The 26,660-nt window shown below is 36.2% G+C and overlaps 1 protein-coding gene across 4 annotated transcripts in view; it reads right to left on the bottom strand.

Moving 5' to 3' along the window:
* The window catches only part of LOC114143174 (CUB and sushi domain-containing protein 1), a 437,499-nt gene that overhangs the window by 198,972 nt on the left and 211,867 nt on the right, over positions 1–26,660 (bottom strand). For all 4 annotated transcript variants that reach the window (XM_028014977.1, XM_028014979.1, XM_028014978.1 and 1 more), the window contains exons 4-7: positions 19,243–19,437; positions 15,916–16,123; positions 2,566–2,678; positions 599–676 (exon numbers count right to left, since the gene is read on the bottom strand). In XM_028014977.1, coding sequence (XP_027870778.1) covers positions 599–676; positions 2,566–2,678; positions 15,916–16,123; positions 19,243–19,437 — 594 coding nt within the window. The remainder of the gene's footprint in view (positions 1–598; positions 677–2,565; positions 2,679–15,915; positions 16,124–19,242; positions 19,438–26,660) is intronic.

Below are 26,660 nucleotides of genomic sequence, written 5' to 3'. Positions count from 1 at the left end.
GAAGCATTAATGCAAATAATATTAAGCTGTGACTTAAGCTATGCATGTGTCTCATAGTTCATCCACTGAATCAATTTATGTGTATGTAAAATATGAGTGAACAAAATAGGCATTTTGGTTTTGCACTAAGAGAATACTTTTATCTGTATTTGTCTACTTAAAGTAAAACTCTAGCATTACTGTCTTTCCTTTTTTCACAAGTGCATTTGTTGCTTATTAAAATGTAATCAAAGGCTACATGAAAACTTCATGTAGTTTTCATGTCTGGTTTTGGTAGCTGGCATGGAGCTACTGAAAAGCAGGAATTTTGACAGTTCACTTTATTTTCTGATTGAGAAAAACGTAATACTTCTTGCTCTAGCACAAATAATAAAAAAATATAACATGGCTCCTAATTCTTATCTCAAAGAAGGTCAACTTCTCTGAAAAATAGATGAAATCTCAGGCTCTGCCACATGAAAGATGAATGCACCTTGTGTTCTTTTCTGCACACTGTGTGTGTGTGTGCATGTGCATGTCAAAACTTAATTCTGTTTTGAATTAAGTTTTTAAGAGTATCCAATATCACACATAATACTAGCGATAATAGAGTACTTACAGACAGCATTTTTGTGACTGGAGTCTTTACTGGGCATCATCTTTACCCCTCTGGACTTCAACTCTATGGCTTTCTTCACTGCAGAGACAAGAAGAAAAGGGGGTTATATGGTTAATTATAAATCATTCTCCATTAAACTTTAATTGCTGTACGTCTTTTCCTACACCACTTTTCTTTACCCCCAGGGTGCCATTTGTTACATTTCACCAATGTGTAATAATCCCGTTTTATGATCAATGTCATATCTAGCATACAGTTTATTCTTTGGTGGTAAAATGTGAAAAGTATAATATCAAAATCAATTAAAAAATAAGCAAAAGTCAGGAGAAAAAGTAGGAAAGGAGCATCATTAAAATTTATTCCATCTATTTTATCTTAAGTGGCACCGCTGCAGAGGATAACGGAAAAAATCTGTGTAACAACCATACTACATTCCACTGAGATACAGGCTTGGCATGAAAACACATCTCACTCTCTCTTCCTTGCTCTCACTCTCGCTCTTTGTTTTGTACACACACACACACACACACACACACACACACGGACACACGCCGACATAAAGAAAGCACCAATGGCAAGAGCAACAGACCAATAACCAAGAAAAAGAGATAGATAGATAGAAAGGGAAAGAGAGAGAGCATACAGAGAACAAGCCTAGAAAGGACATCAGTTAGCCTGAAAGACAGACAGGATTTGGTTCATCTGGTTGCATGTGATAGGTGTAGCCAATTAAACCTGAACAGGAACATGCACTTTTGAATGCTAAGGCCAAACAATAATGCCATTACATAACAATAAAAAGGCTAGCAAGGCTGATTTAGGACATCCAGACTTCATTTAATGTTCTCAACACAGAGGAATTAATTTAACCAGAATATGCCATGCTTTATTATTTTTTTCAAATGTTAAAGTTAGCATGCAATAATGTCAAAACCACAACGGATAGCCCCAATCTGCATTTCCTTTCTATTTTATTTATTTATTTAATTTGCATTTTTGTCGCACTTCAGTGCATCATACAAATTTAAATATTAGTAAAAACAAAATACAGTTTTTAATTATGGTGTTTATTCTTAATGGTAGAAAAATTCAAGCATACTATCTAAACCAAGGAGTTGTCTGTTTTAACAAATATGTACAAAACTGTTTTTTAAATAAAAGTTACATACTGCAGCTGTAAAAGATATTCCTTTATATATACTTTGAATAATACTATAGTCAAATCATGTCAGAGAAGTTTTTAATAGTGTGTAATTAAAAATAAATTCATGTTTATTTAAACTGACCTTAAAAATAGACACTTGTGTTTTTATGGTAGCAAAAAGATTACTACAGCACATCTGAAAGAAAACCTGCCACATGTGTGAAGGATGTAATGCAACAGATTGGTAAATCTTCTGCTGTTAAAGTTTAAGACTTGCTAATGGCATTTGGATTAAGCACATAGTAGGATAAAATGAAATTCATAATACAGCATACCATCAATATACTGTACATTTTCTAACTAATTATTTGTAGTTCTTATTAAAATGTTTTTATTTTTTTAAAGATTACATTTTTGTACTTGTCATGAGTCGCGGGAGTGGTGGTGGGGCCAGACGCTGAGACCCAGGTAGGAGTGAGATGAGATGATGTTTTAACGATGAAGAATAATCCAAAAATAAAAAAAATACAAAGTCCAGGCAGCACAGAGGAGCGGAGGCAAAAGCTCTCTACAAGTGGCAACATGAAACTGGACAAACACCACGAGGAACAAAGAACACAGGTGGGGTTAAATACACAGAGGGTAACCAAGGAGACAAGAAACGCCTGAGAACAATCAAGGGGAGACAGGACAACACGAAGACTCAGAGACCCAGAAACTCAAAACAAACACAGAGAAGGAACAGATCCTGACAGTACTCCTGTCCTTGCACACCAAGAAGTTCAAAAATCGACATCAGAAAAATGAAGAAAGTTTAATATACCTTGATACTGAGCACTAAATCCTTTTCTTCTATGATTGCTGTCCGAGGTGAAATGTATCCGAAGCCAGTTTTTATTTGATATTACTGGTGAGGGAAGAGTTGTACCCGTCATCCTGGAAGAATACAAATAGAATAATATAGAATTAAAAACAAAGAAAATCCCTTGTGGTCAACAGATGCAAAGATAAAATTAATTTAATTAATATCTGGAATTATGCAGACTTTAGTGAAAGACTAAGTTGTCAGAATACAGAATAATATGAGAAAAAGGAAAACAAAACCCTAAAAAACAAGACATAAGAATTTCCACATAATCCACTTCTTGGTCACAAAAGCACAGTCCTTATATTCTGTAATGTATAGAGAATATGTCATTGTTGTGCAGCTTGGTTCATCCATTTTCTATAATGGTGAATTAACATGCAAAAGCTTAGACAGAAGAATAAACCGTCCTTAAAGGTAAGGTTGGAAGCTAAGAGATCTTAGTTTGAATGAAAGACCATTTTCAAATATTTCAACTCTTGGTACAAAGGAAAGCACACAGAGTGCAGGAAAATGGTTGGAGGAAAGAACTGCCATGCAATTACAGATTGCAGCATTATAGATCTAGGAAGTATTGACTACTGCTGTGAAAAATGTTCTCAATTTGTATGCTTCACAAACAGCAGGAGACAGTAATCAGGATGCAGAACAGAAAAGGGAATTCTGTCACATGAAAGTCCTTTACTGTCATCATATCCACCAATGTATCAAAAGTGTATACACCCCTGTTAGATAGTTCAAGTTTATGGGAGGTGAAAAACTGAAACCTGATAAATCAATACTAATCGTTCTGTGCTTTCATTTAGAAATATTTTGTCCACATTCAAACTTCAAAATGAAAAAAAAAACAAAAAAAGAAAGAAAATAATAAAAGTACCAAGCTGCAATAGCCCAGTAGCACAATTATTCACATCTTTACTTTGTTTTATTAACATTTTAATTTAGTTTAATCTTTCTGGGTACACATTTATCATCAACCACAGTGATTCTGATTAACCTGAAAAACATCTATTTGGCTTTCCTCACAGGTTTATACTGACATTTGCTCATTTACATTATTTATGTGCTCAGGGAGGCTGCCAAGAAGCCAAAGAACAAAGCAATGGTTGCACTCTATATGTGTTGACAATCTCTTGATTTCTTTGGATGCAATCATGAACAGCTCCAAATACCAATCGGTTTTTACCCAACACGTCTGGTTATCTGACAGAAAGCTGAAGATGAGGAGGGATTTCATTTTTCAGTTCTACGGTGATTTCAAGCATACATCAAATAAAAAAAGAGCTTTATCAGAAGAAGATCAACATTTTTGGAATGGCCTAGCCTGGGTCTGGAAAAAATCTGATGGGAAACTATGGGGTCAGCTATTTACAAGAGCTTCAACAACATTTGGAAAGTCGAACGGGTAAATATGGCCAAGTCAAGATGTGGTATGATCATAGAATCCTGCCAAAAAAGAATTGTGTTTCTGAATGAAATGTGCTTTAGCAAAAGGTGTGAAAATTTCAGCAACCAGGTTAATGCAGAATTTGAAACAGTTGTTCAAAGAAGTTAAAATTATTTGTTGAAGTGTGCATCCGTGTCATTCTAATATCCAGTTTTTACTTTTGGAGAAATTGAAATAAAAAATAATAAATAAACAAGAAAGGAGAAAAATGAAGAATATGTTTTGTGTGTAGTCACACTTTTCAGTGGCTCTCTTTATTATTTATGAAATCTTTTTGAGAGAAAACACAAAATCTGGAACAGTTTATTTTTAGAGTTTCTGGTCAATTTATGTATGGAAAGAACAATGCGTTTTATGGTTGCATGGTTGCACCAATAAAAATAGGTTATTTTTTATAGGCTATAAAAAACAACCTACAACAATGGGAATCACTGACGAAGAAGTGTTTTCCTTATTTTCAGATTCTGGAAAATGTGTCACTCTTGTTTTTAAGAGAGTAAACTTTATTTCACATGTCACATTTGTCTGTGGTTCCATTAATAAACATTCACTAAAAGATCAAGCAAATTTGACAAAAGTATATAAAAATTCATTAAGTAGTAGCACGTCTACTTCCCTTTTCTGTTCCCCAGCAATGTCATGGCTATATCAGAAGAGGGAGTTGAGTTGAATTCTAATAAAATGTCTGCCAAAACTTTATTTCATAAGTATTGAAATATTTACTTATTTAACTTTGGAAGAAGACATAAATAACCAGCAGCTATTTTTCTTCATAGCAGAGCAGCTCAAACTGTTCCATATGAAGCATATCTACAGGAAGTTGGAGCAGATGCAAGACATAAGACAGAAAACTAACAATAATTGTAACCATAATGTATTTCACTAATAACTTTACACTCAAGCTTCTGTGTTCAAATGGCCGTTTATGATCCTTTTAAAGATTTTTGACACAATAACAAAGTGTGTGTTTTTAATAGTCTTCTAATGTTGCTAAACTGGTTCATCGAGTTACAAAGAGACTTTTTTCCAAATTCATCCAAAGTCTTAAACCTCACTCCAGGAAGTAAATGTCTTCTCATGCACTTGATATTTATCAGATAAATTATATAATTTTACAGTTATCTCCTTTACAATATTTTTTTTATTATTATTATGTATTACCAAAGGAAAAGAGCAAATTCAAAAGTTCTGTAAATGAGATAAAAGGAGGGAAATAAGTAGATAAAGAAAATGGTCCCTTAAAACAAAATTGGTTTTAATGCAACTAGAACAAAAAAAATGATAGGCGGGTAGCCTTCAGTACGCACATGTATTACATCAGCTTTAGCCCTCTGCACATTTTGTTACTAAAGGCAACCTTAGCAATAGTAAAAAAAAAAAAATTAAAGAGGAGGGGAAAATGGTGCACTAAGGGAAGAGGAGACATGATGTAAGAGAAAAAAAAAAATGTTCTGCCGACCGCCCTAAAGTAACAAAAGCAACTACAGTTACGCTTTAATGTGCTGCAAGTATAACGAGTGGATAGGAAAAAGAGAGTAAGTAGGGAAAACCACAAAAGAGGAAACCTTAAGGATCAAAATAGGAGAGGTAGTAAAAGGGTGTAAAGATGAACCATGAGCAAATCTAAGACACTGTTACCAGGTTTAGTCACTGTGACAATATTTATGTATACATAAATATACATATATACAAAAAGTATATTTTTTGTATAGTCTCTAAACATCCAAAGCTGGAAAAGACATACCCTCCACAAAACTTGTAGCAAATGACAGTTGAATAAAGCATTTACTAGGGTCAGAAATCCTATTTATGAAAAATGTTTAATATATATACTTTTTTCTTTATTTGTATGTAAGCACTTGATGTTGAAAAATCACATTAAATAATACATTGAAAATTGGTTGTTTTAAAGTCATGAAATGGAAATAAATTCAAATACAACACTTTTTGCAAGGTAGTATATATCCTTGTTCTGTGCTAAACTGCATAAGCAAAATCCTTGTACAGTTAAGGAGTGACACTTTTATGTGTCACAAGAAGCCCATAGATTTCTTTCATGGGCTAGTTTATCCGTAAGTGCACTTATTTAGTTAAAAAAAGACCTTGAAAATGGCCTTTGTTTTTCCTTCTGACACGTTTATTTGCCAGACATGGTCCAATCTGTTTGTCATAAAGAAACAAGGAGGATTCCATGTCCTTTTTCTTTGTTGTGAGTAAGACAGCTTTGCACCTCTCACTATTCAGACAGATCACAAAATAATTGAACACGTGGAATCTATATGCTGTAATTATGTACGTCTACATTTTCTTCATATAAAAGTTAATTTGCTGTTCTCTTTAGAAATCAACTGCATTCTGTAATGTATAAAATAGTAGAGGAAAAAAATATACTAAAAATACTCTCAAAAATGTTTTCCTCAAAGATAAGAGTGCAACAATTTCAACATGCACATTAAATTAAATTTTAGCTTTACCTTCATGATTTTAGGAAAACTGATACTGGTGCATTAGCTGTACATATGTGTTGCTCAAACCAGTTATATCCTGGTGCACTTGTAACCTTTTGATCCTGATTATGTGATATCTTTCTCATAATTACTATGTTGGGCATCCAAACTAATGAGGGAGTAATTTAGATGCTACTGTAGAGAAAAATGGAGTTGTGGAAAGGGCAAGGAGAAAATGAAGAGAATTGATTATGACATGTTGATGGATGATGTAGCTTTGCTAAATGAAATAGATAAAGTCATTATGTGAAAAGATCAGCAAGATGTTGAAGCGATTTATAGGGACAAACAAAAACTCCTACATTTTGTCCTTGATTTCCATTATCTAGGCTAGTTCACTAACATTTGACAGTGGAGGTAGAAAAAGACAAGAAGTTAGACAGGAAAAGGAAAAAGGAATGACACTGAGAGAAAAAAAAGAGCAGATGAGGGATGAAGAAAGAAAAAGACTGATTAAGGAAAGAAAGACAAGAGACACATTGAATGGAAATGAAACACACTACTGAGCAGGATTCGGGTGGCAGTAAAGATGGACAGGAGAGCAAAGACGTGAAGGACAAGGTTGAAAAAAAATCTACAGCCATTTCTATCTGTCAAGAAAAGGAGAGCATGTCAAAATCAGAGACAAGGCCTGAAAAATACAGACAGAGAAAAACAGACTGATGGGTGAAACACACGTGAGAGGAGGTGATGGGGGAAGAAAGTAACTTACATGATCGAGAGTAGAGATGTTACTTAGTAGCTGTGAGCAGAGGTCAAAAGTGATAAAAGAAGAGACCAAAAGGCAAACCTAAATGAGGAACGGCATAGCTAATACAGACTGCCCAGAAGAGATAAATGAGAAGGAAAGTGAAGTTGGAAGAAGAGAAGTGATGGTAAACAGGTAAGGAAAGGAAAAGGGAAAACAAAAAAAAATACTTGAATTGTTAGGTGACAAAAAAATAGAATTGGGAAGTATTTCATGGTTTGAAATTGCATTCATTAATTAATATTAATGCTAAATCTCAAGCAGGTAAAACATTCATGCCAACTGAAGTATTCTGTAGAATATATATAGACAATTATGTGAATAAATTAGGACCGACTTCACCTTGTATGCTCTTCTAACATATTTTAAATGTTATATCAAATTTAGTAATACAGAAAATTTAAGAAATATAAATTAACAGTAAAATCCAAAGAAAACACCCATTTTTTAAATGATGTGGAAAATGTAATAAAGGAAATCAAGCTGGACAGCCACATTTCTTACTTGTAAATGGTTTAAAAAAAGGCTTAACACATCAGCTGCAAATAATTATGACATAATTACTCAGTACTTTGAAAGTTGTCTGCCCTGTTTAAACCTTTGACCTTCAGTGTAGTGTGCTCCTGACTGTGAAGTGAGCGTAAACATCATGGTGAGGTCAAAAGAGCTGTCTGAGGCCTTCAAAAAGAGGCCTGATTATGAGTGTGATAAGGGATTTAATGAGGTCTAAAAAAAAATTCAAACCAACTATTGCATTGTAAAAAAAGGAAGGATGTTCCAAACAAATGCTAACATGCTCAGGTTCGGCTGTCCAAGTAAGCTCATCCTAAAAGCAGATGGAAAGACGCTAAAAGAAGTATCCAAAATCTCTAAGTTGTGGTCAGAGGAACTACAGCTGGTTGTTGCCACTGTTGATATGAAGGTACCTGCCTCTGCAAAGATAGAGACTGTGCAAGTTAAAGTCAACAGGAGATGTGCAAGGAGGAAATCTTTGCTCTCCATAAAAAACACAAAGGCCAGACTAAAAATGTAATGTGAAGAGAACATGTGAGACACTCAGTAAGAAAACTGAAATTAAAGCAAAACTGAACTTTGCAACATGATAATGATCCAAAACCAACCAGCAAGGACTGACTGAGAAAAAAGTAATTGAAAGTTATGGGCGGAGTGAAATCCCAGATCCTGATTCCTTTGAGATGATGTAGAATAACTTGGAATAGGCTTCACATGCAGGAAACCATCAAATACCTCACAGCTATAAGTGAGAATTGAGGAAAGGGTGGTTAAATCAATGTCAAAGGGTGGTAGATGGCTGAAAGAAGTGTTTCACTGAAGTTATTTAAAGCAAAATCTGTGAATCTAGCTGTTAGATGGTGATCCACCTTTTCCTCAGCTAGTAGACAGATGTTAGTGTCAATTACTAAAACCATGTCAATTTCTGGTGTTAACATGTAAAATAAAATTGCTTCCTCTTTACAAAAAATATTTTTAAAAATTTAAACATCAATTTGTTATTCTTGGTTTTATTTGTGTGGTTATTTTAATGCATATTTAATGGAGTTTCCTAAGTTTGTGGCATAACTCTACATGATTTGAACCTTCATAACTATCCATTAAGTGATCATAAAGGCTAAATTTTCAACATTACCCTTATCTACTCCAAGTACATTATCTAAAAAGAAGTGGACCAGTATTATCACTCAAACAATTATAAGCTTATGTAGTTCAAAGTAATTAATTTTGATTTGAAATATAAAGCAAGCCCTGTCCAAATCCACTGACACTCATTTTAGTCTAATTCAAACTTATCTTCTGTATAAAGAACCATTTAAGATAAAATAGAAATTGTATTCCACCAGACATTTCAGTTCTGGCTGAGCAGATAAAAAAAAGTGTAAGGAAAACTATGAAACTTTATAAAATTATGAGTTTATTGCAATTCTCAATCTCAAGAAAGTAAGCGGCAACAGTGGAGAAGGAAAACTCCACTTTCAGCAGGACAAACTCTCCAGAAGAATCAGGATCAGGATGGGGAGGGACAATGAAAAAGAAACTAGATGATCTTGAGGCAAAGAGGAACAGTTATAGCAGAACACAAGAAGGGAAACAAAGGGAGAGTAATTAACACAAGGGACAATTTAGACTCAAAGAACCTACAAATTAAAGGAAAAACCAACAACACCGATGTAAGAGAACTAAATCCAATTGCACAAAGAACACAACAGAAGAATAAAAAAAACAAAAAAAAACACCACACAAACGAATTAACTCCTCTGGAAAAAAACAACAACATTCTATTTGATAACAATGGTCACATGAACTGAATATGGCAAGACCTATAAACCAGAAAAGACCTAAAACACCCACACAAATTAAAACCATAACACAAATACCTGTTGATCGTAAAACTAAAAAGTCAAATGTTGACAGCTCAAGACTAATTCAGGGAGGAAAGCGAAAACTTAGTGGACCAATTTACGAGAGAAGTAATTGTTAGACTAAAGCCAGAGAAAATTCAAGACCACAAGAAAGGAGTAGAAACAGAGAAACAAACAGAACAAAGGTTATTCTGTACAAACGCACAGGTTCTCCATTGCAAGGCTGTCAGCTGTCTGTTGAAACTTTAGCTCAAAGAGAAAGACATACATTTCTACCATTGGGGTGCAGTTTCTGTGCCCATACCCTCCCAACTGGCTTCAGCTACTGGCTGTACGTTTCGCAGCCTTGTTTCATTGAACTTATTGCTAGTCCCTGTAGATATTCACAGCTATAAAATGACAAAACATAGCTCTATAAAAATAAATGACTGGATGTAAGTCAGAAAAGTTAAAAGACATTATCCACAACAGATAGCTGTTTGTTTCAAGTGTTCAAAGCAAATCTGGGCTACAAAGCTACTTTTAATCTTGTAATACACCCACGCATTTACACACCAACACACACCCACACGCACACACACACCGCATGCACACGCACACACACCCCGGCAGTAAACATGATTTAAAATGTAAATGTAATAACAGGACAAGTGTTGCAAGAAGAAGAAAAGAGTAAAAGAGGACTGGTGGTAACACAAAGGAGGAGGGGAGATAAAAAGAGGAGAACTAAAAAAGGAAACAGCAGGAGAGGATGAGAAAGCTGAGGATCTAAAGGGAGCAGTGAAATGAGATGTAACAGAAGAACAAGAGGGGAGAGCAAATGGAAAAACAGACAAGATGCATGACACAGAGTGAAAATGTCTAAGCCCATTTCTTTGGCAAAGCTTGGCTGGAACTGGCATGGAAGTCCCAGCAGATGGACAAGGTTACTCTAAATGTGCTGTAGGACCGTCTCTGAGCTCTTTAAATTCAATGTAAATATGAGCTTTGTTCATACGGTTAGCTTTCTTACAATCGCACATGTCCTCTGAGGGTTGGTATTTACTGAGCGTGATCACATTACTCAGTTTAGTTACTTTATTCTTCTAGCTTTCCCTTAAGCTTCTTTTGGACCAGGAACAGAAATTGACCAGAAATGTTCTGGTGATCTTTTATGAGCAATTGGTGGTCTACTTCAGGGTAGTTAGACCCAGATCTCTGAGTCTTCTGAAATATATTTGAGGTATATGTTAAATCTACGCATCAGGAAAAAAATTGATGGTTGTAGGTAAACAATGTACTAACATTCCAAAAACTTTTCACTGTAAGCTCACTTGAAGAGTTATTTACAATATTTCGAGAATCACTTATGAACACAATGAAAGATGGATTTTTGCTTTTACTATAATCACAAACATTATTTCACAATGTAATGATAGCATTGAAATGTATGGCTGTAACAGGTTACAGAACCACATTCAGAAACTTCTGCTCTTTAGTTTTATAAAGTGTAAATAAGTAGGCCTCTTTTATATGAATATAATTTTTAGCCATGATTGAATGTAGAAAGTCTCCAGGTACATATTTGCATAAATATATACAGTGTGAACTTCGAGAAACTAGGAATGAAAAAAAATTATGAAACTTGACAAGCAAAGATGCAGCTTGGTTTTTCTATTAATATAAAACTCAACAATTACTGAAGTATAGCAACTACAATCTGTTTCACCTGCTGCATTAGTCACAGAGTCAAAACCAGAACAAACCACTTGAATAAAAAAGTAAAGAGAAGAGATCTTCCTTACTGGCAAAGAATGATGTGAAGGTAAATAAAGAAAAGGTTGGACTGTAAATAATATGAAAAATCTTGCATAAGCAGATAAAAAAAAAGGAAATTTCAGAGCTTCGGGGAGAGAACCTCAAACTCCTGCTTCTTCTACTGTGGATAAATAAAAAACTTGTGCAGTTTGCAGACTTGCTTCAAGATGGTCAAAAGAGAGAAACAGAAGTACTGGTGGTTCGTGGCGCGTTGGCTGTTTTCAAAAACTGCATTCAGAATTCAAAGGCAAATGATGAGGGAACATCAAAACCCATGTGCTTGAAAATCTTTCAACATCCTGACATTGTGAAGTAACAAGGTCATCTAAAGCAATTTATTAGTGGAACTTACAATTAGATAAGATTATATTACAACAAAACTTATGAGAAACAAAACGAGGGGGGGAGAAATCCCATTAACTCTCTGTGAAACCTATCTATTTATGAAAATTTGATCAGATTTAACAAAAATCTGAATAAGTTGGTGAATAGAAAAGGGGGACTCTATGATTCTTCCTGTCTGTTTAAATCAAACACAATCTATGTCTCTATGAAAGTCTGGCCTATATAAATCATAATCCATTTTAATGAAATGTCAGAACTAAGAAACATGTTTTTTTTTTAAATCCAATTAATGCAGGTATCATTATGGAACAGAAAAGAGGGATACAATATGAAACTAAGCCAGTCATTCAAGTGAGTATTTGAGCAAACAAAGGATTATTTCAGTACAAGAAATTGACAGTAACAGTAATACTCTGCCGTGAAATCATAAAAGGGAAGAGCAGAAGGAGACAAGAAAGAGAAGAGCAAAGACGAGGTATAGCCAGGGGGAGTGCTGCAAGAGCTTAGGGCATGGCAAAATATTGGAAAGGTTAACAAAAAAGAATGGAAACTAAGGTGATGGGTAGAAGTTATTGTACTGAGATAAAGGATGTGGGTTCCTAAGGTTTGAAACCTAAAACAGACTTTAGTTTAATTTTTATTAAAACATATGTTCATATCAGCTTATATGATCACTGTCCAGTGCTTCTAATGATACAATTTGGATAAGTTGACAAGGAAGCAACCAGGAAACAGCTGACACTATGCAATAAAACATTCCATGCAATACTGCAATAATGAAAATATTATCATGCTATTTTAAAAGTAAAAAATATATATATATATTAGTATGTAACCACTGGCATGCCGTATGCTAAAATCTTTTCTGCTTGTATTTCAATTTTTGCTTTTAGGAAAAACAAATTGTACTTTAAATTTGGCTTTGTTTTTGCCACTTCATGTTTAATTCAAGAGCCAATTTGTGATGGAGGTAGGCAGTTGAATTTAAGCATCTCAACAAAAGCTCTTGAGGAATGTTGTTTGTATGCAGTTGTCACGACCAACCAAGAGCGGTTGAATGAAAGAAAACAAGTGATGACAGATTCACTTGTCACTGGCTGTCCATGACAGGGTCAAGATCCAGCTGGAGCTTGATCTTGACCTTGTCATGGAAAAGCACACTGATGTGCGTGGGAAGCGAAAGCTGGCCTCTGTTGTCTTATCCTATAAGAGGTACTGCTGCCCAAATTGGCAAAATATGACTGCTGGACCCAATCAAAAGTGTCAGAACAGATGTACAAGAAAAAGCCAGATTTGGTGAGCCAGGGTCAGCTTTCCATCATGTGGATGACTTGGTCCTTGTGTGTCACTGACCTCCAAAACACAAGCTGGTAAAGCACAACCATGCTTAAGGTAATGATCTGTCAGGCCTCTGTATTTTATCATGTTCCTAAAAAAAAATGTTAAGTATATTTGGTCATTGCATATGGCCTTTTTAGTGAAACAATGTTTACTGCCAGGTACTGGAAACATTGTCCAAGAATGCCTTCAGGGAACCTTGAACAGAAATGACTTGAGTCCTTTAGAACATTTGTTAAATATGGATATGAATATATACAATCTGTGAAGTTACCACTCCAAACTCTACATGATTGAAAGTATTCACTAATCAAAAATTGCAGTAAATCCTGAGCCATTTTGGGTCAGAAAGAAAATGTCAAGAGACATCAGGGCCAAACTTGAGCTAAATTTGTGCTAAATGTGAAAGTCAAGGTAGAAGAACTCTAAAACAGATTTAGAGTTTTTTGATATCTATGTTTAGTGAGAATAAACATGAACTGTGACAAAAAACAGAGCCACATAACTAAATACATAATTAGAATAGGACAGAAGTTATTGAACTCATAACAATCTCTTCCAGGTTATTGGTTTGTGTGTAACAAATATCAGAATACAAGAATAAATGTGGGCTTTAAGCCACAACTTTAAGCCTTCAGAGATATAATGTAAGAGTCCCAAACCCAGTCTGCGAGGGCTTCTTTGGTTTTATGTTATGCATGAGTGTTTGTCCGTTCACCTATTTGTGAGTATGTGTATGTGACAGCTACGGCATCACATCAACCCTGCCAGATTCCAGACAGGAACATGAAACAGGAAATTGCTTTTGGGACAACCAATCAGAAGAAGCCCCAAATAAACAGGAAAGACCTGTCGACGTGGTCATGTCAGGTGTCAGTCATTTTTAAAATGGCCTGACCACATCTCTCAGTGAAATGTCTATCAACTTCTAATTCCTCCTCCGTAGAAAAGTGTACTACACATTGTATCAATATGTGCTAAAAGCCTCTGGAAGATGTCACTAGTAGTTTGAGTTTTATATTTCATCTGCTTAAAATTTAAATAATTTTGTTTTTGATACAAAATTGTACACAACATTGTGTTGCATTGTCAATTAGGAACAATAGATTGATAATTTAAGATGACCACAAAGGTAGCTCTATGTTGAGAGTAATCTCACTACTAAAGGTTGAATCTTCTCCCTGTATTGCAGTGTGTGGCTGACAGGGGTTCTTCAATATTACACTGTCAGGACCAGGCTTTGTGTTTGAGTAGTTGAGTGTGTGTAATCTGTCAAAGTCTGGTGAAACGATCAACAGCTCACCCTGTCAGAGGGCCACTTAAGGCGTGACACACATCAAACATGCACACACATAAACAATAGTATCGAGAGGATAATGTGGACGATGTGTACTGCTCTGTTAGTGACAGCGCTTAATGCACAATTATTCTCCTTTACTTTTGTTTCCATTTACTATTCTTTTCGACCAAGAGAATGATTTGTCTCTTGACAAATTCGTTTCTTTAAGAAGACACAATCATAGGCTACTTTTATATGTGGAAAACATTGGTCAAAGTCACAGGAGTAGAAAATTGTAATCTTTGAAATCCATTTTAGAGTTGCATTCATAAAGAGCTTTTAGATAGAAAATGTAGAAAATTTGTTGCTGCAGATGTGTTGCATTCACTCAAAATAATAAGCTCTGAAAAAAAACATACAGGGCAGCATTTCATCCTAATTACTGGACTGAAAACAATTTACACTTTCTGTTGTTTTACAGTATTTTAGATAACTCAAGCTTTATTATTATATAATTTCAATTGAACACATGATGGATGACTTACCTTTAAAGTAAGATAATTATGTTTTCTAGTCCAATGTTATCCAACATAATGTAAATTTTTGGTATTAGATAATTAATCAAAAGACATTTTATCACTTTAAGAAATCACTGTGATAAATTGAGCAAAAGCTAATCCCAAAACTGCATAGAAAATCTTTTATCTACTGTCAGTCTTAAAGCAGATTTGGTCCAGCAGATCTGTTATTATTGAGGCCAAACATCCTTTTCTGCTTTTTGCTCACAGGATTTTCTCGGTGAGTTGAAATAGTGAAAACCCCTCAATGCTTAAACATGAGCATGTCTCTTTGCTTCCACAGCTTGTTCTGAGCCTTCGATGCATATGTGTGATATTCTGAGCAAACCAATGTGAATTCCAGCAGTGCTCTAAATTTAAAAAGCAGAATGTGCTCTGAAGTGCCAATTTTCAAACTCGATCACAGAAAACGGCGGTGAAAAACATGACAAATCATCACCTGCTCTCCTGTGCAGCTAATCAATGAGCAGTTACTGCTGTCTAACCCAACAACACTATTAGTTGTATTTTAATAACTAACTCTCTTCAGAGTGTTTGTTATTAAGAAAATTGAACTGAAAAGGCAACTATTCTTTTCACTGGTAACAAATTGCTGAAAAGAACAAGTTTTTTTATTTTTTTAAACCTCCACTAAACCCATTTTTCTGTTAGTACTATCCACTGCCATTTTTTGATTAATAGCAAAGCATGTATTAATATATACAGTAATTAACCTTCTAAATGTCAATGGTGCTTGTGCACTTCAATTTTCTCTCCATGTGTACAAAGCTCTCAGCATGTGCTGGACAAGTCCTGTTGATTCCCACTAAGACTCCCGTGTCCTTAACAACTCTTTTTCTTTTTTTTTCCTTTTCCCATAGCACTGAAATTTGTCTACTACAAGAGTCTTACCATATGCTTGGTGCTTCTGTCCCGCTGATTTCCAGAAAGTCGTATTTGTCTTCTAATAGGAAGTCGTTGAAAACAAGAGCGATAGTGTCCCCGGGTTCAGCAAGGATTGACCATGTGCAGTCCAGGTTGTTGTCGTACTCCTCTGGATATCCGGGGCTGGTGATTGAACCTGCGGTGCCTCGTAACGTACCGCCACATGCTCCCTCCGCTGGTTAAAGATGACAGACATAAATAGAAAAATGAGCATAAAAAAGGGAACTTGATAATACAGAATTGTTTTCTTACATCTTATATTGTAACGTAAAATGTTTGTTTTTGTTGAATTTGTATCATTGGTTTAACATGGTTATTCATATCAAAATATTTTCAAACAATTGCTGAATCTTTGTAAATAGTTTGCACATTTTGAAGTATTTTACCCATTTATTGTGCTGTACCAAAAATTTGATTTATCCCTCACTTCTTTCTATTTTATTTTTAAGGATCTGGTCATGCCTGTAAGCTGCTGAAGTGACCTTGATATGTATTTATTCAGGCTTTCTGGAGATTACTCAATTTTTCTTTGGACTTTGGCTGCTCTTCAGGCAAATATTTATAGTTGGGTGCACAGCTATTTTTAGAAAAATGTTTTGTTTGGTAAAATCACCAGTATGTGAATTAATAAGCTGTGGATCTCAAATTTTCTGTTTAAATTTTCTTTAAATTGTGTGTAGGCTCTTTGTTTTGAGGAGAAAAAAAGAGTCAGAAAGACATTTCTTGACATTCTCTCCAGTCTCCAAAAATAACAAAGATAACACAGATGTTTCAAAAGAAATTCAGTTTGTGTAAATGTGTCAAGTTAAAAATTGTTTGCTTCTTTCTTTTCTTTTTACAAGATTACAATGATTGATATGCTTCTTATGAATAATAAAGGCCAAAAATATTCACATATCTGGCAGATTAAGATGTAAAAAATGTTTTTGTTCTACCTAAATTTTGCTTTTTGATGTAAAATGAAACGGGTGTCTCTGAAGAAATAGAGTGTGCAGTAAAATGTTTTATTTGCATTCCATCAGAAAATGGCTGGCTGAAAATTAAGCAAGTCATAAAACATTGCTTTGGACCAAGATAGAAATAGTCTGTCATAAAATAAAAGATGTTATTGGATTTTTATTGCATCTTTGTTCTAAGTCTAGAACTACACTGCAAGTTTCTATCTCCAAATGTCCTTGCTTCATATTAAAACATTGTTCTGTGTATATCATCTGCTGTGGATTACTTAATATGTAATGTAAATAAAAGCTCATCTATATGCTGTAGATCTTCAGGAGATAAAGCAATATAAAGCCCTTTGTCATCAACATAGCTATGAAAATGTATGCCGTGCGTCCTTGTGACCTTTCCAAGATTAACCATCACAACATGTAGATATAAAAATTAAAAAAGTGTAAGATTATAGCTTGAGTATTGAGGAACTCTGTACTAACAAACCCTATGTTTATAAAACAATGTTTGTCTGTTGGATTTTACTGAACCAATACAAGCCTGGAGAAACCCCAGAAAGAAAGCCCTATTTGTCTATGCTAATAGACACAGATAATAACTTTGAAGACTATAAGTTCTTTTAGTTGTCCATTTCACTGACACAAAAACATATTAGCTCACCACAGGAGGTCACAGAGCTTAAGTGCTGCTCCAGGACTACAGCTCCCACATTGCACTACCAGATCACTGTGGGCATTTTGCCCTGGCAGGATGGCATTTCTCAGTGTGTCAGCTGCAGTTTGTCAATAAGGGTTAGATTCCTTGTAAATATTTTTAATACAAGATCTATTTGATAGAAAAACATACTTTCTGGGCTGAAACATAGTGATGGCTGTATTATGCTGTAGTGACCTGTGATGTGAGAGATGTACTACCTGCATTCATTATTAGGTAAACATCTAATATGCAATAATGTTAGTGAATCAATCGATAACGAAATGATATAAATGTGATAAATAAACAATAAATAAGTGTTAATGTGTTTCAGCTTTGGGTTCCTTTCAAGCACAGAACCGAAATAATGAGTAAATTATGCAACTGATGCAATTAAAATACTTTTATTTCCAGCTCAGCAACAAGTTTTTTCTTTTCTTTTTTTATTATTTTGTCTGGGTGATTTCTTCTGTTTGGCAATAGAACAACTTAGCAGTAGTTTTTTATTGACTACCATCTTACTACCTTCTTACTATCTAAGACATTGAATGCTTAATTGAACAACTAGTGTCACAAAATATACTCCAGGCATAGTACTCTATTGTATTTATATAATTATGTACAATAAACATATTTTATCAGTCTACGTAGTTCTTTGTGATATGCATATTAAGCACAGTGATATTGCAGTAACAACACATTTGTAATATATAGTATAGCTCTACTACCCACCATTTGCACAAACTAAGTGATTACCAAAAGGAAAAAACAATTGGGCATACAGTAGTTGAGCTAAAGGGTGACAGGCATCTGTTGGATTTGATTTTATTTTTCTAAAGATGTATTTTCAGATATTGCTCATCTGCTATAGATCTTTTTCCTTCTTTTGTCCTCCAAAGGTTCACTTGCTCATTTTTGAGCACTGTGCACAATTTACTGGCAATAGCTGGACAGTGAATAAGTAAAAAATAAAACCAGCTAAAATTTAAGTGGAACATTTCAGAAACCTTGAAGTACTATTAATCTAAGCTACTTTAAAAATACTAAAAAGTCTTGCTCCTTGGAAACAAAAAGGAAAGACAGAGTGGTGGGTGGCTTAAAACTTTTAGAGAATAGTGTAACATGCTTGCACATCTTTAAAAATATATTATTTTGCTCATTTTATTGGTTATTCATTGACTAAAGCTCACATTTCTACTGAAGAATTGACCAATCTTGAACCAAAGTACTTAACAATAACACTGACATTACAAATATTCACATATGTGTTCTCGTCTGTGGAGTGCCAGGTTATTAATAGGGGTCTTTGCTTGGGGATTTTGGGCTCCATCCAGTTCATGCTGCAGTTTGTAGAGTAATTGGAGTCAGACCTTTATGAGTTTTAAAGAACATCAATACACTGGGGCTTCTCATATTTCAGCTCATGACCTCATATTAAGGTCCTTCAGTTCTCATGACCTTCACTATATATCTTATTATTATACTTCCCCCAAAGTTTTATTTTACTTTTAAAACTAAAGATGCAGCTAGAGCAGAATTGATTCGGCCTCACTGAAAAAACGTTTACCAGATTAACAGCAATCAATTTTCTCTCAGTTCGAAATCAGCAACACTGATGATATTTTAAACGGAAGGGTAGAATAAACATACCTCGACAAAACGGCGATGGGAAGTCCCACTGTGCTCCACTGCCAGGTGACACAATGCATGTGAGGGTACTGTGACCTTCCAGCACAAAACCCGACTCGCAGCTGTATCGGATCTTGTCTCCCATGTTGTATCTCGATCCATGAATAATTCCATTCGGAATAAGGCCAGGAGTGCCACACGTGTGGCTGGGCAGTACTAAAATGCAGAGGGGAGGAAAAAAGAAAATACCTTAATGTTAAACAAATAGTATTTCTTTCTAATAAATAATTTCTCATACACCTACGTCTTATGTATGCAATCTTAAGAAAAATAAGCTGAAACACTCAAACAGAAATACATTTTCCCAATGTAAGGTGCTAGACAGTTAACTGCCTTCTTTATCATATTTCATCACCATTGAGCTATTCACATTTTATAAAAAAAAGAAACAAAATATAAAAGAATCAAAACTTCTATCTTTTTGATACAGATTTCTTTTGAACCTTAAATTTGTAATAAACAGGATAAACCTCCTTTTCCAAAGTTAAAACAGCTGAAACAGATCAAAAACCAAAACAAAGAGTCAGCACTGTAAAATACCAAAGATAAGTGAGCATGGTTTTCTAGGATCCTATAAATATTCCAAAGTCACTGCATGATATTTAGATGTCTGGCTGGCGTTTTGCCTCCGATGTGCATCTGTTGTTGCCCATTCTTAGATGACACAACTAGCTCTACAGTGGGAGCTGCTACAGGCAGCTCATGGTCTAACTAGGCCAAAATCAACTGTGACTGTAGCCAACGCGTCTTAGCTCCACAGAAGGGCCAGATACACAGTGGCTGCAATACAACCTGGACGAACTCCACAGGCTCTAACCTCAGCGTACGCTGTGTGTATTTGTATAACTGGAGCATGTTAACTTGCTTGGTGTGTAATGCGTGTATTTAATGGCTCTGATGTGTGTGTCTATCTGTATGGGATAGAGAGCAGAGTGTGTCTGCACATAAGGGGTATTCAGCAAGTCAATCTGCGTGTTTGTGTGTGCTGTTCCAATTAAACGCCAGCATGGTAATTAGACAAAGCTTCATCCTGGAGACCCTGAGAACTAGGACAGAGAGAAAGAGGAAGGGAAGGGGTGGGAGGAGGATGTAAAGAAGACAGCAAGAGGTTTTAAACCAAAATATGGATGAAGTGACAGACTTGCAGTAAGAAGTGGCAGACAGGCTGAAAAGAGATTGAAGGTGGAAAAGAAAACAGGATGGGATGAAGAAGGGAAATTATTTTTTGTCAGACTAAATCTTAGGTGAACTAATTGCAATAGACTCTGAACATTTATAATTTACTCTAATGGACTCATTATTTGGATTTTATGTAGTCATTCATCAGAAGCAAGTTACTTACAGTCAACTGGCCTTGCTGTCTTTTGAGCAAACATGCAGCCTTGCCTGCTTTGTTTTAATAAGGTGAGGCAGACAAGCCAACCAAGAATTTACACTAAACCTGAAGCACATGGCAGTAGGACGGAAGGAAGCAATGAAAAGAACTGAAAATGAAAAGAATCAGCAGTCAAAGACACATCGTTAGTCACATATTGGACAGCAGAGTTCTGCTTCTGCCAGGCTGGCGTGTTAAAAAGAAAAAAAAAAAATACCTGCCTTGTGCACAGAGGATTTCCCTCATTTGAACGGAGGAAGACAGCAAAACGAATCAGGGGGGATTTCTGCTGGATATAGTGTTCAAATGTATTGCTACTACCCTGCAAATCATGTGCAGAGCTACAGATGCCTTTTAAATCAGATCCACAAAGTAAAGCCCTGTTGTCTCCGGTAGATAACCTGCAGGGCTGCTGTACAAATTCCAAGCTCTGGGACAGACTGTTTGGAGTGACCACTTTGGGATTATAACGACAAGAACTGAAAAAAGGATTTTGTTTCCATATATATTCACAAAGAACGCAGACAGCTTTACTGGTAGATACTGTTTTTCAGCAGAATACACTATAAGTTCATAATATGCTGTTTTTTTATTATTATTATTTGTTTTCTTTTTGTTTCTTCAGAATGGCCCGAAGAAATTTGCTGAAGTTACCCCTTCAGCAAATCTTTCCTCATGAAAGAAGGCTACTGCATAAAAAAGGACACAGTACAACAGAGGTCAACTTTCCTCTAAAAGAAACAACAGCAACTAGTAAGTAAGTGAGTAAATTTCACTCTTATTCAATGCTGATGTACAACAAGCAATCATTGAATTGTAGTAAATTTCAAATTACGTGAAAAATATTTTACATTAAAAATGGTCAACATTTTTATTTTGTCATGAAACTGTTTATCTAACATTCTGGATAATTTCTTATTCCACTGTTTAAAACTCGTAATTTTAAAGAACTGATGATAAACAAAATGCAAGAAAACAAATGCATTGAATTAATTATATTGATTGTGTCATACTAAATTACTGTTTCTGTTGTGTCTGGGATTTGAGATCATTAGGGTTTATTACAAAAAAGAAAGAGAAATGATAAATCTGAACCAAACAGCACAAAAAAAAAACTGGTCAGATGTTTTTGAGGACATTTTGTGTGGGTTGTGTGATCATGAAGAGTACTCAAGATAATTTTTCCTCTAGTCTTCTCATTAAACACATTTTGTGGAAATAAAACATCCAAACTTGTAGAAACAATGTTTAAAATTATAACAATATTGGAAATGTACACACTCTGTTCACAATCTGTTCATTTTCAGTAAAGTCTGTTGTCTATCAAACTGAATAGATTGAATTGTTGTCAAGTAGCAATTGTGTATCCAATAATTTGTTAAACAAATACTGATTTAGCTGAATTGAATGGCAGTTTGATATTTAAAAAAATGACTTCACTCTCACTCCTCCAGTGTACATTCTGTTCATTCACATGGTTTGGCAAGGAAGCTGAGCGACTCATTGTACTATGGCAGCCACAAGAACATGACCATCCTTTGACTTCCCAGCCAACAATTTGACTTGGGAATTGGATCCGCAGCTGTGTGGTTTGTGAGGCAATGAGGAGGCATTTTATCCATTTGCACCAGCAATTCTCAATGGAGAATTTGACCACCAACATGTTTATCTCTGTGGTTTTGTGGACATTCCTATATTTGTGTGTATACATGTGCTACCATTAGACTTTTTTTTTTTTAATTACAGGTCCCATAACATTCATTAAACACTTAATTGATGATTTAGATCTTGGTTAGATTAGGGCTAGCCATGGAGTTATGGTACATCTCTACAGCTCCTCTGTTGCAGTGCCAGCTGTTTACAGCTTTAGGGCGGATATGTGTGCTTCTGCAACTCTAAGCTAGGATAATATTTTAGAAGGGATGTAAGTTTGACAAGAACGGGGAAAAAAACTTGAATAAATGAGTAAAAATAACAAAGGGATTGACACATTTTATTAAAAAGGTGAGGAAAATGGAAGATAATGGAGAAAATATTAAAAGAAGGAAGAAAGGAGTGAAAATAGTTTGTTAAATTATTAAATTATTTTCCTTGTCTATCAATATTCTTTACATTTCAGTGTACTTCAGTATCATTTCAATTTGTCATTGCTGCCTCCACACATACAGTGTCAGAGTTTTAAAGTTGATTCTTTAAATAGTTTTACACCCTTTTATTTTGCATACTTACAATTCACATATTCCAAAGATTACATTGGTAAGTTGAAATCTAAGCATAGAAGACAGGCCAGGCCTATATTGAACACATTTTAACTGCAAGAGTCAACGGTCACTGTGCAGACAGCTCAGATGTGTATCATGTGAAGCACTTATACAGGGTCTTGCTGCCAGCTACCACAAGACCATCTGCCTGCAGATCTGTCACGGGCCTGCTGAAGATGCCTAAGCAGATGAATAGTAACAAAAAGTCGAGGTGCTGCCAAAATAAATGAGAGCTGAAAGAGAAAAAGACTTAAAAATATCACCTCAAATTATGCAATACAAAATAGTGGTTTTAATCAACATAAAATATAAGCTGTGTTTATATTATTTAAGTAAGTGGGTGATATTAAGTTAGACAAATGTTTGATTATCATGGTAATCTTTTGTACATGAGCCTTGGTTGCTTTCTACTATGTAATATGCCTTTCATCCAGCATGAACTGAACTCGCTTCAGGAGTCACTCTGGATTGGGCATTGGTGCAAAATGGCAACATTGGCATAAATAGATTCTGACAACGTTTTATGCGTAACACTACAGCACTATCAAGTATGGTAGTGCATCTGTCTCATGGTAAAATCAACAACAGAAATAGACAGAGTCAGACAAAGAACAAGAGAGAGAGAAAAATTGTGCTGATGACGTTTCAGAGAGCATTATGGGGCTCTGGAAGGAGCGCTCGTTCCACATTGATCGGCTAATCTCTGCTTGATCTACAGCAATTTGATGAATATCCTGAGTCCATTGGCTGCATGAGGATGGGCCACAGTAACCATATTGAACACATTTTAACTGTAACCAGTGTGTAGAGCAGCTCCATTAAGCTGCATGCAACTCCACGACAACAACAGGTGGGTCCCTGTAGCAGTGGTCTTATACAAGACTTTACAGTTTAAACACTGATGGCTATTAACAGGTTTGCACAACAGATTTAACACTTTTATTAACAAAAAAAAACCTTAAAAAGTATAAATGTAACATCAATGTTTCTAACATAGTGGCTTCCATAGTATGGTTCATTCTTCAAGGGCAGAAGTTAGTTTTAGGAAACATTTGTCCAATATAACTACATTTACTCCAAATAAAAATAGATGTAAAAAACATCAACTGCTGTTTGATATGGTCTGTAAAATGTGCAAATATGAATCATATTTAAGTTATGAGTATAAAAGCTAAAATTCTCTCCCAGAAAAAACAACTGTAGTGAAATGTAGAGTATTTGTACCCCTAGCATGCAACATGCCACCAGCCACATTTGGAACAGATGTACTGAGTGATGAACTTGGCAAAACTCACGCATTTCTTATCAAATTTCCAGAGGGCTGCAAAGTTAAAATCAAGCGGAACCAAAACAAATGTCAGACGGTGTGCATATTGCCAAATAGGAATATGGGAAGAATTTGAAATTCATCTGAAAAAATTAAATATCAGTTTGTAGAGCTCTAAATATATATCATTAAGTACGTTTCCCCAGCAATGATTGCACTCTAAGGCTAAAACAGTATTCTGTATAATAAGCACTAGAGCGGTTGTAAAGGATTATTTTAGTAATCAAGTATTCTATCAATTATTCTGATGATTAATCAAGTAATCGACTAAAATACTGCCATAACAGCAGTATTACTATTGGATATCAACATCGGCCCAATTTCTCATGTTTGAGGTTCCATAACAATTACTTTTCTGTAGTTTAGAAAATTAAAACGTAACAATAACAACTAACCTATTAAGTTAACCTGGACAAAAATGTTACAATAATCTGAAATTTTACTCAATTTAATAATAAAGAGGCAGGCTCACAAAGACTTTTGTAAGAAAACATGTCTATACTCCAGTTTTAAGTTTATGTATTCATCTTTAGTCAATTTAATAGGTGAACTCTCACTTTTCACAGCCGTTTACAGCTTTTGAGTCCATGTGAACGACTGGACGTGGCTCCTCTGTCACACAGAAACACAACTACCAGCTATACCACCACAATGTCCAAGATGGCGGCGCCCAAAATGGCTGCGGCTGCATGGGCTCTGGACAACTTGCCAGTATTTGAGCAAAATACGCCGCCAAAAACGCTACAAACTTTGCATCCACTCAGTAAGTTAGCATATGATCGCCAGCGTCTGCTGGAATTACGATCATCAAGTGATTTCGGACTCATAAATACAACTACTCTGGAGTGTTTACGTGATCTCGGAGTGCTACGGAAGCAAGACCCAGCGGCCCGCAGCGCAGCGGACTCGCCTAGCAGCACTAGCCGGAGGAGGAGAAAGCGAAGGCGGTGCGACCGGCAGCGGAAGCGCGGCTGTCGAAGTGGACTAACAGCTAAGCTAAACGCTAACCCCCACAGATCGCCGCTTCCGTCCATCTTCCTCTCCAACGTTCGCTCTCTGGACAACAAAATAGACCATCTGCAACTGGAACTGTCGTCAAAGAGAGAGTTGAGGAACTGCTGCGCTCTCATTCTGACGGAGACATGGCTCAACTCAACCATACCGGACAACGTTGTTAGCCTGGAGGGGCTCGCTACATTCCGCGCGGACAGGAGCAGCGCTCTCAGCGGTAAAACCCGAGGAGGGGGGCTGTGTATTTACATCAACAACAACTGGTGTAAAAATGCCATGACTGTCGCCAGTTACTGCTCCCCGGACATCGAGCTTCTGACTGTTATCTGCAGACCATTCTACCTGCCCAGGGAGTTTACTGTTGTTAGCATCACTGCTGTGTATGTGCCCCCCAGTGCTAACACTAAAGAGGCTATGAATGTTCTCTACCGGACCATCAGTGATTTGCAATCCTCACACACAGAGGGGGTTTTCATCATTGCTGGGGATTTTAACCAGGCCAACATGAAGACTGTCCTCCCTCACTTCAACCAATATGTGGATTTTCCAACCAGGGGAGTGAATACTCTAGACTTGGCCTACACCAACATCAAAGAAGCATTCAGAGCAGCCCCCCGCTCCCACCTCGGTTCTTCAGACCACCTATCTGTTATGCTAATTCCTGCATACAAGCCCCTGCTGATCAGAACAAAACCTACAGTGAAGCAGGTGAGAATGTGGACTGAGGAGGCCATGGAGGCACTTCAGGACTGTTTTGAGTGCTCTGACTGGGAGATGTTCAAGGCAGCAGCCACTTACAATGACCAGATCAACATCGATGAGTACGCCATGACTGTGTCAGCCTACATCAACAAGTGCACAGAGGACGTCAGCATCACTAAGAACATTATCACCCGGGCCAACCAAAAACCCTGGATGACTAAGGAGGTACGTGAAATCCTAAAAGCACGGAACTCAGCCTTCAAGTCTGGCGACAAGGAGGCACTGAGGACAGCGAGAGCCAACTTGAACCGTGCTATCAGGTTAGCAAAGCGAACCCACAGTCGAAAAATACAGGAGTTCTTCCACGACACCAGCAACACCAGAAGTATGTGGCAAGGCATAAAGGCGATCACAGATTACAATCCATCCTCCCCCCCAGTGGGTGAAGTTGATGCTGACTTTCTAAATGGACTCAATAACTTCTTTGGGAGGTTTGAGGCACTGAACAGTACTCCGGCAAAGAAAACTGTTCCCCACCAGGAAGAGGAGGCACTCTGCCTGGACACAGCCGATGTGTTGAAGACTCTGAAAAGAGTCAACCCACGGAAGGCCCCAGGCCCCGACAACATACCTGGGCGGGTGTTCCGGGAATGCGCAGGTCAGCTGGCTGGTGTCCTAACAGACATTTTTAACACCTCACTGG

This window comes from Xiphophorus couchianus, chromosome 4 (genome assembly GCF_001444195.1).
Source record: "Xiphophorus couchianus chromosome 4, X_couchianus-1.0, whole genome shotgun sequence".
Taxonomy (NCBI): Eukaryota; Metazoa; Chordata; class Actinopteri; order Cyprinodontiformes; family Poeciliidae; genus Xiphophorus; species Xiphophorus couchianus.
This window is presented reverse-complemented; position numbering and strand designations above follow the sequence as displayed.